Source organism: Haemorhous mexicanus, chromosome 19 (genome assembly GCF_027477595.1).
Source record: "Haemorhous mexicanus isolate bHaeMex1 chromosome 19, bHaeMex1.pri, whole genome shotgun sequence".
NCBI lineage: Eukaryota > Metazoa > Chordata > Aves > Passeriformes > Fringillidae > Haemorhous > Haemorhous mexicanus.
This window is the reverse complement of record NC_082359.1, coordinates 1,810,323-1,824,022: the sequence shown is the minus strand read 5'-3', so window position 1 is coordinate 1,824,022 and position 13,700 is coordinate 1,810,323. Positions and strand designations below refer to the sequence as shown.

At 67.2% G+C, this 13,700-nt stretch overlaps 1 protein-coding gene across 5 annotated transcripts; it reads left to right on the top strand.

Moving 5' to 3' along the window:
• Positions 1–2,073: 2,073 nt before the first annotated feature.
• On the top strand, positions 2,074–13,150 carry EMID1 (EMI domain containing 1). 5 transcript variants are annotated; one of them, XR_009488837.1, is made up of 16 exons: positions 2,079–2,252; positions 4,438–4,551; positions 4,637–4,740; positions 6,578–6,718; positions 6,812–6,873; positions 6,999–7,110; positions 7,370–7,468; positions 7,624–7,761; positions 8,366–8,452; positions 8,539–8,591; positions 8,677–8,730; positions 9,373–9,417; positions 9,501–9,545; positions 10,069–10,153; positions 11,059–11,149; positions 12,871–12,919. XR_009488837.1 is itself a non-coding variant. In XM_059863587.1 (15 exons), exons 1-15 carry the CDS (start codon positions 2,119–2,121, stop codon positions 12,999–13,001), a joined length of 1,404 nt encoding a protein of 467 aa, XP_059719570.1. In that variant the 5' UTR covers positions 2,074–2,118; the 3' UTR covers positions 13,002–13,150. The 5 variants fall into 5 exon arrangements, 4 of the variants coding, with proteins under 4 accessions (XP_059719570.1, XP_059719568.1, XP_059719569.1 ...); XM_059863587.1 differs by lacking the exon at positions 11,059–11,149 and having other exon boundaries at positions 2,074–2,252; positions 12,871–13,150; XM_059863585.1 differs by lacking the exon at positions 11,059–11,149 and having other exon boundaries at positions 6,632–6,718; positions 12,871–13,150.
• Positions 13,151–13,700: the final 550 nt, after the last annotated feature.

The following is a 13,700-nucleotide window of genomic DNA, read 5'->3' as shown; positions in this document are numbered from 1 at the left end:
TGTCACCTTCAGCCCAAGGGCTTGTGGATCTGCCTGCCAAGGGACAGGTCTGGGGACAGATGTGGGGATGGGAGCTCCATCTGACACCATGAAGGGACACATTTTGAGGCAGGGCAGTTGTCATGGTTGAGCCTGTGGAAGGACAGATTTGGGGACAGGGGAGTTGACACTGAGGTTGTACCCATGGAGAGACACCTGGTGACAGATCTGGGGACAGGAGAGCTGTCACTCTGGTTGTGCCCATGTAGGGACAGATCTGGGGACAGATCTGGGAATGGGGGAGTTGTCACTATGGCTGTGCCTACGAAGGGACAGGTTTGGGACAGAGGCGTTGATGCTGCGGCTGTGCCCATGGAGGGACAGATCTGGGACAGGGTTAAGGTTGGGTTAGGGTTGGGCTGGGGGCCGGGCAGCGGTGGCCGCGGTGGCCTCGCAGTGCCCCCTTGTGGCTTCGGGCACGGAGGGGGTCCCGGGTCGAGCATGGGGACACCCACCCGTCCCCGTGGTGGGGGACTCGCTCCGTGCCAGCTCGCACGGGCAGGGTCACTGCTGCCACCGGCGCAATGAGCTCGGGTCTCATGCGGGTTTGTCACCCCACGGGCAGGGACACGGCATGGGGACATGGAGATGGGATGGGGACATGGAGACAGGACAGCGATCCGGAAATGGGGCATGGCAGAAGGACCTGGAGCTGGGGTGGGGACACAGCTTGGGGACAGAGCTGGAAACACAAATCCAGGGCAGGATCATGGCATGGGGACCTGGAGCTAGAGCAGGGACACGGAGCTGGGGCTTGATAAGGGGACATGAAGGTGTGATGGGAACACAGAGGTGGGACAGGGCCGCTGCACAGGGACCCGAAGCCACCCCGAGGAGCCCTGAAGGGGCTCAAGCCATCAGACGGGGGTGAACCCAGGGCCGGGTGGGTGTCATTGAGGGCCTTGGGGACAGCACCCTGCGCAGCCGAGGCTGGGCCCTCCATCCTTGTGGGGACACACACGTGCCTCACCCGGTGCAAGCTCCTGTCCCCACCCAGGGCCCCCCCCGGCCCGGGAGCCGCCGCTGCCGCTGCCGTGTTTAGTCTGAGCAGGAGCGTGGGTGACCTTCGGCTCCCGCGGCACCCACGAGGGTAAACAGCCCCGGGGCCCCGCCCCAAGGACACCCGGGGGGGGCCGCAGGGTGGGGATGACCCCAAGGGGCACCCATGGGTGGGGGTCCCTGGGCGGGGCTGGGTGCTCCTGTGTGCCCACCGCGGGTGGCTGGGCAGGGTGGGGGATGCGCTGGGGACACCCACAGCCCACAGAGGACGAGGTGGGGGGTCCCGGGGTGCCGCCACTGCAGGGCTGTGTCCCCAGACAGACAGACAGACAGACAGACAGACAGTCTGTAGGGCCCGCCGGCGGGGACCACCCGCCCACACAAACACACACGCGCGGTCTCTTGCACGCCCCGACACGGGGACCACACACACGCACACACACATGGCAGAGGCAGCTGGAAGAACAGCAGGAGACAGACAGACAGATAGACAAAGAGGCAGGCGGACAGACAGGAGGGTGGGTGGGTGGGTGAGCACACGCCCGGGCCGTGCACACACACGCAGGCACAAACGCACCTGGGTGTGCACACGCGTGTGTGATTCCGTGGGCACACACGCGTGGATTCCGCGTGTGTAAAAGTGTGTAAAGAAACGGACAAATGCGGAATTTTGTGCTCACACGCGTGTGTAAATCCACACACAGGGATGCACACGCAGGCTCCCGCACACGCGTGTGTCCCCAATCGCTCCCACGGGGACCGGTGTCCCGCCGCCGGGCCCAGCCCCGCATCGCGCCCCCTCCCCGAGCCCCACCTCCCCCGACCTCCGTTCCTGCCCTCCCCGGGCCGGTTTGCCCCCCCAGGCTCCCAAACTGCCCCCCGCAGCCCGCGTCCGCCCCGCCAGCGGGACCCCTGTGCCGGCGGGGCGGAAGGCGGGGGAGCAGGCGGGGGGGCAGGCGGGGGGTCCCTCCTCCTCCACCCCTCCTCCATCCCTCCTCCTTCCTCCTCCCCTCCCCCGCCGCCCGCTCGGTGCCGGTGCCGGTGCCGGTGGCCGGGCAGCGCCGAGCCCCGCGGAGCGGCATGGCCGGGGGCCGGGGGTGCCGCCGCCGCCCGGCCCTGCCCGCAGCCCTGGGGCTCTGCCTGTCCCTCTGCCTGCTGCTGCCGCCGCCCGCCGCCGCCTGGAGCCCGGCCCTGCTGCCGCCCGCCGCCCGCAGGTACCGGCACCGGGGACACGGACATGCGGGCACCGGGGCAGCACCGCCTGCTGCGGGTACCGGGGGCCGTGGGTACCGGGGGGCACCGGGGGGCACCGGGCACCGACAGCTGCGGTTTCTCAGCGCCAGGGGCGTCAGGGACCCGGGAGCTCCGAGCACGGAGGACACCGGGGACGTAGGGATGTGGGCACCCGGGAGACTCCGGGGATCTGGGGGTACCAGGGGTATCAGCCATGGGGGCATCAGGCACGGGGTTCTGTGGGTACTGGGGGGTTCTGTACCAGGCGTGGGGGCACCACGGACCGGGGGCACTCCAGGGAGGGGCTCTGTGGGCCGTGATGCTGGGGCTGCTGGGGCAGAGGAGGCTGGGGGCACTGGGAGATACTGGGGCTAGCTGGACTGGCTGGGGCTGGGTGTTACTGGGGCCAGCAGGACTTACTGGGGGCATCAGAGCTGCCAGACTTGGCAGGGTGCTGGGAGGTGCTGGGGTTGCTGGGGTTGCCTGGGCATTTTGGGATACTGGGGCTACCTGGGCATTTGGGGATCCTGGGGCTGCCCGGGCATACTGGGGCTGAGGCTGCTGGGATTACTGGGACTACTGGGATGGACTGTTGGGGCTGCTGGGCATACAGGGACATGCTGAGGCTCCTGGGTTTGCCTGGGCAAATTGGGATCCTGGGGCTGCCTTGGCATGCTGGGACTACTGGGAATGCTGGGCATGGGGGGGCTCCCAGGGCATGCTGGGGGTGCTGGGGCTGTCTTCTCATGCTGGGGCTACTGGGAGGGCTGGAGTTGGTGAAGAGTGAATTCCCCAGCCCCAGGGTCCCCAGCCCCAGGGTCCTGCCCGTCCTTTGGAGGTGGCCCAGTCCGGGGCTCTGTGGGTGCTGTGGGGGGCTGTGGTCCCTGTCCCGCCGCAGCAGAGGGGTGGGCGGGAGGGTTGTTTACAGGAAACCCTTGGCTCTGGCCGTGTCTCCGGCACCGGATTGCCGGGACCTCCCGGTTCCGCTCGGCTCGGTGAGGCGACGGGCAGAAGCCGCCTCATTTCCCCTTCCCCTCCCGGCCAAGCCCAGGAAGCCCCCGGCGCCTTGGCACAACCCTGCCGTGTCCCCCCGGGACCCCCAGGCCAGCACCCAGCGACCAGGAGCCCCCACCCCATCCCTCCCTGACGCATCGCTGGGATCCCACGTGCCCAAGCCGGGGGCTCAAAGCCAAGGGGCCGATTTGGGGAATGGGAGTGGGATTCGGAGCCAAACCTGGTGTGGGCTTTGCCCCGGGTGGGCACAAGCCCTGGCAGCAGAGCCCGAAGCCCCTCGGTGCCAGCGCGGTGCCGGGTGGGCCGGGGTCACGCCGGGCCAGGCGGGCGCTCGCGTGCCAAAGCCTGCCAGCTCCTGCCCCGCTCCTGGGAGGGCATTCCCCCTGGGAAACGAGCCGGGACCCATCCCCATCCCATCCCATCCCAACAGGCATTTCCACAGCTGGAGCTGGCACCGCCCAGCAGCCGGGTGTCCCTCCAAGGGGGACAATGCCACCCGGGACCCCCTTGGCATGGCAGGGTGGCAGCGGGAGCGTGGCGACAGCCCCAGCGGGCTCTGTGCCTCCACAGCCCTGGCACGGAGCCCGCCTGGGACGCTGCCCAGCCGGAAAGCCCTGTGCCACCCTGCTGTCCCCCCCGCCTCCGGCACCTCCCAGACAATTGTCCCCCCGCGGCGCCCGCTTGTCCCTGCCGCTACCGCCTCCCTCCTCGCAGCACTGCAGCAGTGCCGAAGAGCTCATTTTTTGACCCAAATTGTGCAGCCTTTGAATTTGGAGCTGCCGAGAGTACGGCGAGTCCTTCCCGCCGCGGGGATGGGGACATCGGTGTCATGGCACCTGTGTGTCCCCCTCTGCAGAGGGAAACTGAGGCTGGGGTGCCCTGGGAGGGGGTGGGCAGAGCCTGGCATGTGGGGCAGAAGAAAGGAGCCTTTGTGTGGGGTGGGCTGGGGGCAGGGGGGGCTCCGGGCCCGCTGCAGGCCGGCCGGCGCCAGCGCTGCCGGGAATGCCGCAGGAATGTGCGGCCCCACGCTCCCCATGGGCACCCCAAAAACCGGGCATGGGCACCTCCCAGGGTGACAGTTCAGCTGGCAGCACCCCCTGTGGTGTCCCTGCAGAAGGGAAGGGCTGGTGACATCGGTGGTTTCCCTTCCAGCAACTGGTGCTCCTACACGGTGACACGGACGGTGTCGTGCCACGTCCAGAACGGGACCTTCCTCCAGAGGGTGTTCCAGGGCTGCCGCTGGCCCCTGGCCTGCAGCGGGGGCAGGTGAGCGGGGCCACCGGGGTCCCCCGGGAGCAGGTACAGCCGGGATGTCCCCAGGACGGGTGTCAGCTGCCCCTCTGTGCCGCAGCTACCGCGCCGTGGTGCGGCCCCTCTACAGGGTGACATACAGGACACTGACGGCGCTGGAGTGGCGCTGCTGCCCCGGACACGGCGGAGCCAACTGCGAGGAAGGTGGGAGCTGGCCTGGGTGGGCAGGGCCGGGAGGTGGCACCCAGGGGCTGTGGGACACAGCCTTCGGTGTCACTGGGGGTGAGGAGAGGTGGGATGGATGGATGGATGGATGGATGGATGGATGGATGGATGGATGGATGGATGGATGATGGATGGATGGATGATGGATGGATGGATGGATGGATGGATGGATGGATGGATGGATGGATGATGGATGGATGGATGGATGGATGGATGGATGGATGGATGGATGATGGATGGATGGATGGATGAATGAGGCATGGATGGATGGATGGATGGATGGATGGATGGATGGATGGATGATGGATGGATGGATGAATGAGGCATGGATGGATGATGGAGGGATGGATGGATGGATGAGGCATGCATGGATGGATGGATGGATGAAGGATGGATGGATGATGGATGGATGGATGGATGGATGGATGATGGATGGATGGATGGATGATGGATGGATGGATGGATGGATGGATGGATGGATGGATGGATGATGGATGGATGGATGGATGAGGCATGGATGGATGGATGGATGATGGATGGATGGATGGATGAGGCATGGATGGATGGATGGATGATGGATGGATGGATGGATGGATGAGGCATGGATGGATGATGGAGGGATGGATGGATGGATGGATGGAGAGAGATCCCTGGGTGGGGCAGTGCATGGACAGTCAGGGGGACAGGAGTGGGTGGGCAGTGGGTTGTGTCTGGGGTGGGGAACTGAAACAGCCAATGGACAGGGTGTGGGTGGATGGGCAGATGGACAGATGGACATTCCTCAGCATGGCAGTGCCCACGAGGGGGTGCAGTCCCCCAGCCACAAGGGGCCGGGTGTGGGTGGGCACTGGATGAATGGGTGCGAGGCTGTGCCGTGTGTGGGAGGACGGGCGCTGCCAGCTCTGACAGGGGGGTCTTTGTCCCCATTGTCACCACATCCTCCCCCTCCCCCTCCTCCCCCTCCTCCTCCTCCTCCCTCTCCCCAGGACCCCACTGCGGGTCCCAGCCCGGCCCTGGCTCTGTGGGGGCTGTGAGGGCAGCGGGTGGCACCCAGGGGTAGGGACGCCCTGGGGTGGCACCGAGGGTGTGCAGGGCAGCGGGTGACACGGGGGGGTCTGGAGGCGGCTGGGTGGGCGCAGCGCTGAGGGAGGCGGGGGGTTCTTCCTCCTCCTCTTCCTCCTCCTCTTTCTCCTCCTCCTCCTCCCTGCGTGCTTGGCCGCCTGCCCCACATCTGGCCCCACTTAGGGCTGTCCCCTGCAGCACGGTGGTGGCCGTGCCGGGGTGGGGTGACAGTGTGGGGGGGCTCGGGGGCCACCTCTGCTCCAGACACCCCTTTCCTGCCGTGCTGGTTGGCCCCAAGCCACTGTCCCCGGGATCCCTCGGTGGGGACAGGGGACTGGGACCCCCCCGTGGGGGCCGGAGGTGGGCAGGGTCCCCAGGACTGTGCCCCCCCTTCTAAAGCCACCCCCGGAATGGGGCTGGGGGACGTGGGGGTGTCTGGGGGGATGGGGCTCAGGGCCGAGGGGGGAACTGGGGGGGCTGGGCTGGGTTTGGGGCTGAGATTGGGGGGGTGATCATGGGGAGATTTGGGGGGTCTGGTTAAGGACCGTGGGTGGGTTTGGGAGTTGTGGGTTGGGGCCATCTGCTGTGTGGCCATGGAGGGTTTTGGGGTCTCGTTCAAAACCATGGGGGGGTTTGGGGGATCCCGACTCAGGTTTATGGCTGGGATTGGGGGTCTGAGGCTCACCTGGAGCAAGGATGGGGCCCTGCAACCCCAGTGTGTTGGAGGGAAATACAACAGGAAGGTCTCCCACAGGAGGCGATGCCCCACGAGGGGGTCCCCCCGTGCTCACCCCCCTTTCCTCGGCAGAGGCTCACACCTCCCTCACCCTGCGGGACCCCGGGCGCCCCAGCGCTGCCGCCCGCCGGCCCCCCCTGCACCCCACGGCCTTCTCAGGTGGGTCCCTCCCTCCCCAGACCCGCTGGGCTGGGCACAGAGGGCCGGCTGCCCCCCATCCCACCGCCCGTGCCCCCCAATTTCCCCCCGCAGGGTGCCTGAACTGCAGCCGTGTCGGGGAGCTGACAGCCCGGCTCGCCACCCTCGAGGCACAGGCAAGTCCCAGTTTGGGCTCTGGCCACCTCCCCCTGCTCCCCCCGAGGGGCACCAGAGCCCTGGGTGGGGGGGGGGGGGGTCACCTTGTGCCCGCTGCTGTCACCCACCCCCGTGTCTTTGGCAGGTGGCCCGGCTGGCGGTGGCCGAGCCCCCCAAGGGCAGCAGCCCGGGCAGGGGGCCCGAGGCCGGGCAGCTCTGGGGGTCCCCGGCTGCCCGCGGGAGCCCCGGGGATGACGGTAAGGCAGGGTGACAGTGACAGTGACAGCGACAGTGCACCTGGCAGCACCCGCAGGGCGGGGGAACGCACCTGGGTGTTGTCACTACTTAGGGAGGCGGGACCCCTCACTCTGGGGGAAAAGCAAAGCTGTCCCACCGCAGCTGTCCCCAGCGGTGACACCCGCGGGGACAGGCCAGCTCTGGGGAGGGGGTGGGGGACTGGGTGTGGGTGGGGGGCGCCCCGAGGGTCCCCCCCCTCAGGGTGCTGCTGTGTCGCAGGGAGACCCGGCTGGAGGGGACCCCCCGGGCCCAAGGGCGACGCGGGAGGACGGGGACCCTCGGGAATTCCTGGAGTGAAGGGGCCAGTGGGGCCACCAGGTATGGGGGGGACAGTGTGGGGGGACCCCAGCGGGGTGCCTGGCCCAGCCGAGCCCCACCTTTCCAGGTGGGCAGATTTGGGGGCTCCGTGCAGCACTCGGAAGGGCTCCAGCGCTCCACAGCCCCAATCTTCACCCTCCTCTTCCTCCCTGCAGGTCCCCCCGGGCCTCCAGGACCACCCGGCCGGGATGGAGCCAGGGGTCTCCCCGGAGAGAAGGGGTCCCCCGGGCCCCCCGGCCCCCCGGGCCCCCCTGCCCCTGTGGGGCCGGCGATTCCCCGGCTGGCCGAGCCCAGTAAGGGGGGCTGGGCTGTGGTCCCCAAAAACGGGACTGGGCTGGGGCAGGGCTGGGACGGGGCTGGGCTGAGGGGTCTGAGCCTCACCTGGGCTGGAGGTGGTGTGGGGACATCCTGGGGGTCCATGGGGTCCCGGGGATGAGGTGTGGGGCACTGGGCAGAGCTGGGGACATCCAGGCCATTACTGGGGTGACACAGAGGAGATGTGGGGCACTGGGCAGCACTGGGGAGCCCCAGGCCATCATTGGGGTCCCAGGGATGAGGTGTGGGGCACTGGGCAGCACTGGGGTCCCCCCTGCCACCTCTGGGGTTCAGAGATGAAGTGTGGGGCACTGGGCACAGCCGGGGACCCCTGACACCCCCAGGATTCCAGGCATGAGGAATGGGGGGCACTGGGCACAGCCGGGCACCCCCTGCCAGCAGTGGGGTCCCAGCAAGGAGGTGTGGGGTGCTGGGAAGAGCTGGGGACCTCCTGCCATCATTGGGGTGACAGGGACGAGACACACAGAGGGCAGGGGAATGTGGTCCCTCCATGTCCCCAGGTGATGCCAGGGGTCACGGAGGCCCTGCCCCAAACACCCCCCCCCCCCATTCTCCCCCCAGGGGACCCCGTCCTCTCCAACACCTTCACCGAAGCCACCAGGAGCATCGTGGGTCCCGTGGGACCGCCCGGGCCCGTGGGGCCAATGGGTGAGGGTGTCCCCACCCCCTCTGTCACCCCCCGATGCTTTCAGGTGCCCCAGTGTGGGGCTGAGCTGTGTCCCCTGTCCTCGCAGGTCCCCCCGGCCCCCCAGGTCCCATTGGTCCCCCCGGGCCCCCAGGACCCGATGTAAGTGCTGGGGGGGGGTGGGGCAGGGCAGGGCTGGGCCCCCGTGTTCCCCCAGGGCTGATGTCCCCACCGTGTCCCCACACAGGGCAGGGCAGGAGCTCCCGGAGCTGCCGGGCCCCCCGGCGAGAAGGGGGACAGGGTGAGTGCCACAGGGACACTGTGACACCGGCTTGGGGGGGCTGGCCGTGCCCCCCAGGGGGGTCTGACAGCCTCTGTGTCCCCCGGACTGTCCCCAGGGCCACCCGGGCAGCTGCTGGTGTCGCCCGTGGTGGGTGGGGTGGCACAGGGAGTGGTTCGGGGCCACCTCTGCTCCAGACACCCCTTCCCTGCTGGGTGGCCCCAAGCCACTGTCCTCAGTGGGGACAGGGGACTGGGACCCCGCCATGGGGTGTGGACATGGGCAGTGTCCCCAGCATTGTCCCCCCCCACAAAGCCACCCCCGGAATGGGGCTGGGGGCCGTGGGGGTGTTTGGGGGGTGGGTTCAGGGCTGGGGGGAGATGTGGGGGGGCTGAGGTGGGGGGAGTTGGTGTGTGGCCATGGGGACATTTGGGGGACTCAAGACCATGGGGGGGTTTGGGGTTGTGGGTTTGGGGGTTTGGTGTGGGGTCATGGGGGGGTTTGGGGTCTGGTGTGGCATCATGGGGGGTTTGGAGTTTGGTGTGCAGTAATGGGTGGGTTTGGGGTTTGGTGAGGGGTCTCAGCCACGGGCTCTGCCAGCACCTCCCCTGGTGGGGGTGTGGCCGTGCCCCCCGGGTGCTGACGGGCTCTGTCCCCCCGCAGGGTCCCCAGGGCCACCCGGGCAGCCGGGGGCAGGACGGGGCGCAGGTACGTGGGTGGGTGGGCCCTCCCCGGCCGCTGCCCCCCGTGCCCCCCCTGCCAGCTCCTCTCCTCTCCTCTCTGTGTTTCAGGGCGAGCCGGGCCCCCGGGGCGAGCCGGGCGACAGGGGCACTTGGGTGAGTGGCACCGGCGACACCGGGGACGGGAGGGACGCACCGTACTGACAGGGGGGGGCTGGGCTGGGAGGGGGATGGGCACGGGAGGACCCCGACACCCTCCGTGCTGTCCTCTGCATCTCTGGGACCCCAATGATGTCCTCAGGGTCCCCCACTTGTTCCCACTGCCCCACAGCTCATCCATGCCACCCCAGCGATGTCCTGGGTGTCCCCAGCTCCGCCCAGTGCCCCACAGCTCATCCGTGTCACCCCAGCAATGTCCTGGGTGTCCCCAGCTCTGCTCAGTGCCATGCCTCATCCCCAGCACCCCAAAGGTGGCTCTGGGGTCCCTGGCCCATGTCACCCAGTGCCAGTGTCACCCAAACAGGCTGATGGGGCACAGGGTGGGCTCAAGCCCCCCGGGGGTTCCCCCTCTCCTTCCCCTGGTGTCGTGGTGAGTCGGGGGGTCCCCGTGTCCCCCCCCGGGGGTGGCCTGGGGCCATTTGGGGTGCAGCCCCCCCTGACCCCTCCCTCTCCTCCCCAGGGGGAGGGTTTGCACCAGCTCCGCGAGGCGCTGAAGATTTTAGCGGAGAGGGTTTTAATCTTGGAAACAATGATTGGGCTCTACGGTGAGTAGGGGCACGGGGACCCCCGGGGTGACCCCCACCCCTGCCAGCAGGTCACCAGGCCCCCGTGACATCACGGTGGCCCTTGGCTCACTGCTGTCATGGAGCTGCAGGGAGGGCACCCTTGGCAGCCTCTCCTCGTGCTGGGGGGGCAGGGACAGCAGGTCCATCCCCTCCAGGGGGTGACCCCCATCCCTGCCAGGAGGTCACCAGGCCCCCATGACATCTCAGTGGCCCTTGGCCATCATGGCATCAGCCACGCATGATGTCATCACCCACATGGTGGCATCGTGGCCAGCACTGGGGACCACTCAAAGGAAGGGCCACCAGGGTCCCCCCACCCTCACCCCCAGCTGGGCACCCCAGAGCCCCCCCCAGGCACTGCCCCCCTCGGGCAGGGACACCTGTGACAGTCTCAGTGTTGGGGACAAGCTGGTGGCCCTCTGAGAAGGCTGGGGACATGTCCCCCCATGTTTTGGAGAGCTCAGTGTGCTGGGGGTGGCAGAGGGAGCACCCCCAGCTGGGGACATCAGTGGCCCCCCAAATATCGGGGGGCTCAGCGTGCTGGGGGGGGGCAGAGGGAGCACGCTCAGGTCAGGGACATCAGTGTCCCCATCAGGGCACTGCCAGGGACATCAAGCCAGCACAAGGGGCCCCCCTGTCCCCATGGACCTGCAGGGATGGGGGAGCCCCCGGCACCCTCTGAGACTGGGAAGACCCTCCTAGGAGACCTGGCACCCCCTCCTCGTGCCCCAGCACCCCCATCCCACTGGGGCTGCACCCCCGCCATGCTGTGCCACCCCTGCCATGCCGTGTCCCCACCCTGTGTCCCCATGCTGTGTCCCCGTGCCCGCGGTGGGGCCAACACGCTCTGCTCTGCTCTGCTCTGCTCTCTCCCTCTCCCCCAGGCCAGTAGCTTCCAAACCCTCCTGCGGCAGCAGGCCCGGCTGGAGGTCCTGGCTAGAAGGGTCACCTTGCTGGAAGCCATCATCTGGCCAGGTAACCACGCCCCGCCCCACCCCGCACGAGCCCGGAGCGCCGCGGCACCCCCGGGAGCGGGCGTGGAGCACGGGGGGCTGGAGCAGCCGGGACCGGGCACTGGAGAGCTCCGGGGCCATGGGAGTGCTCAGAGACCTGCTTGGATTGAGAGGGACAACCATGGAGATCCTCCTGGATTGAGAGGTGACCATGGAGATCTCCTGGATTGAGAGGTGACCATGGAGATCCTCCTGGATTGAGAGAGGCAACCATGGAGATCCTCCTGGATTGAGAGGTGACCATGGAGATCCTCCTGGATTGAGAGAGGCAACCATGGAGGTCCTCCTGGATTGAGAGAGGCAACCATGGAGATCCTCCTGGATTGAGAGGTGACCATGGAGATCCTCCTGGATTGAGACGTGACCATGGAGATCCTCCTGGATTGAGAGGTGACCATGGAGATCCATTTGGATTGAGAGGGACAACCATGGAGATCCTCCTGGATTGAGAGGTGACCATGGAGATCCTCCTGGACTGGAGAAACAAACATGGAAATACTCTTGGATTGAGAGGGACAACCATGGAAATACCCTTGGATTGAGAGGTGATCATGGAGATCCTCCTGAATTGAGAGGGGTGACCATGAAGATCCTCCTGGATTGAGAGGTGATCATGGAGAGCCTCCTGGATTGAGAGGGGCAACCATGGAAATAATATTGGATTCAGAGGAGCAAATAGGGAGATCCATTTGAATTGAGAGGGGCAACCATGGAGATCTCTTGGATTGAGAGAGGCGACCATGGAAATACCCTTGGAGAGGTGACCATGGAGATCTCTTGGATTGAGAAGGGTGACCATGGAGATCCCTTGGATTTAGCCATGCAACCATGGAGAATCTCTTGGACTGAGAGAGGCAAACATGGAAATACTCTTGGATTGAGAGGCAACCATGGAGATGCTCGTGGGCCAAGGGAAATTCTGGAGCTCCCCAAGGTTTAAGGGAGACCATGGAGAGACCCTCTCACTCCAAAGGAACCCGTGGAGACCCCTCTTGGACCAAGAGGAACTCAGTACCTCTTCAGGGTTCAAGGGAGACCATGGAGAGACCCTCTCACTCCAAAGGAGACCATGGAGACCCCTCTTGGATCAGGGGGACCCAGGGAGGTCCCCCAAGGCCAAGGGAAGCTCCAGAGCCCCTCTGGAACCACAGGAGACCATGGAGCCCCTCTTGGATTGGGAGAGGCAGACACAGAGCCCCTCTTGGGCCAAGGGAAACCCTGGAGTACCCCAGGGTTCCAGGAAATCCTTGGAGAAGGGAGACCATGGAGACCCCCTCAAGCCAAGGGAGGCTCACAGAGCCCCCCAGGCTCCCAGCAGACCACGGGGACCCTCTCGGGCTGCAGCGGCTCCCAGAGCTCCCGTTGTCCCCAGGGATGCCCCGGTGCCAACCCCACCCCGTGCCAGGGCGCCCCTGCCCTCCTCCCCCCTCCCCCTCCCCATTCCAGCTGTGCTTTTCCACAGGGCTCACGCCGGGGGTGCCAGGCAGGGGTGCCAGCTGGGGGATCCTCGGGTGGGTGTCCCCAGGGCTTGGGGACACCCAGAGCCACCACGGTGGAGCAGTGACCCCCATTTCTGCGGGGCATAACACCCCCAGCACAGCCCCCAGCGCTGATTTGGGGGGTTTTGGAGAGGGGCGTGCCATCCCACCCCCCGACACCCCCTTTTTTCCTCTCTCCCCGCAGAGCCAGAGCCCGGCTCGGGCAGCGGCGCCCCCGGCACGGCGACCCCCGGGGTGCCCCGTGCCAAGCGCGGCAGCGGCCACCCCCCGTACCGCATCGTCACCACGCCCCGCCGCGCCCCCCCCGAGCCGTGACAGGGCGGGGGCGTCACCCCGGCCACCCCGCTGTGCCACCCTGGGGAGCAGGACGGGCTCACCCCCGTCCCCCCTCTTGGTGCTACTGGTGGCACGGCACCGCCCCCCCGCCACGCTTCGCCCCCATCGCTGCTGCTTGGGCCCCCGCGAGGGACAGGGGTGTCCCCAACGCCGTCGCTGTTCCCCCCGCCGTGGTGCAGCTCCGGGGGGATGGGTTCATCCCATCCCATCCCCCCCCAGCCCGGGAGGAGGGGACTGGGGGGGCTGGCGGTGGGACCCCCCGGGCGGGGACCCCGCTGTGCCACACGCTTCGCTGCTTTGGGACCTGCCAGGGCATTAAATGTCCCCAAATCCGTGTCCTGTGGGGTGGCTTGGTGCGCCAGGGTCATCCCAGGGGACACGGGCAGAGATGGGATGGGATGGGATGGGATGGGATGGGATGGGATGGGATGGGATGGGATGGGATGGGATGGGATGGGATGGGAAGGGATAGGATCCATGGGGTGGGATGGGTTGGGATGTAGTGTGATCCATGGGATGGGATGGGATGGGATGGGTTGGGATGCATTGTGAACCATGGGATGGGATGGGATCCATGGGATGGGATGGGTTGGGATGCAGTGTGATCCATGGGATGGGATCTATGAGATGGGATCCATGGGATGGGTTGGGATGCAATGGGATGACACTCAGGGACAC

Excerpts from the sequence above, each read along its gene's own strand:
- EMID1 (XM_059863587.1), top strand. The coding sequence starts at position 2,119 with ATGGCCGGGGGCCGGGGGTGCCGCCGCCGCCCGGCCCTGCCCGCAGCC. Across the intron at positions 7,469-7,623 it reads GGGGCCAGTGGGGCCACCAG|GTCCCCCCGGGCCTCCAGGA; the intron begins GTATGGGGGGGA and ends TCCTCCCTGCAG. Across the intron at positions 8,731-9,372 it reads CCGGCGAGAAGGGGGACAGG|GGTCCCCAGGGCCACCCGGG; the intron begins GTGAGTGCCACA and ends GTCCCCCCGCAG.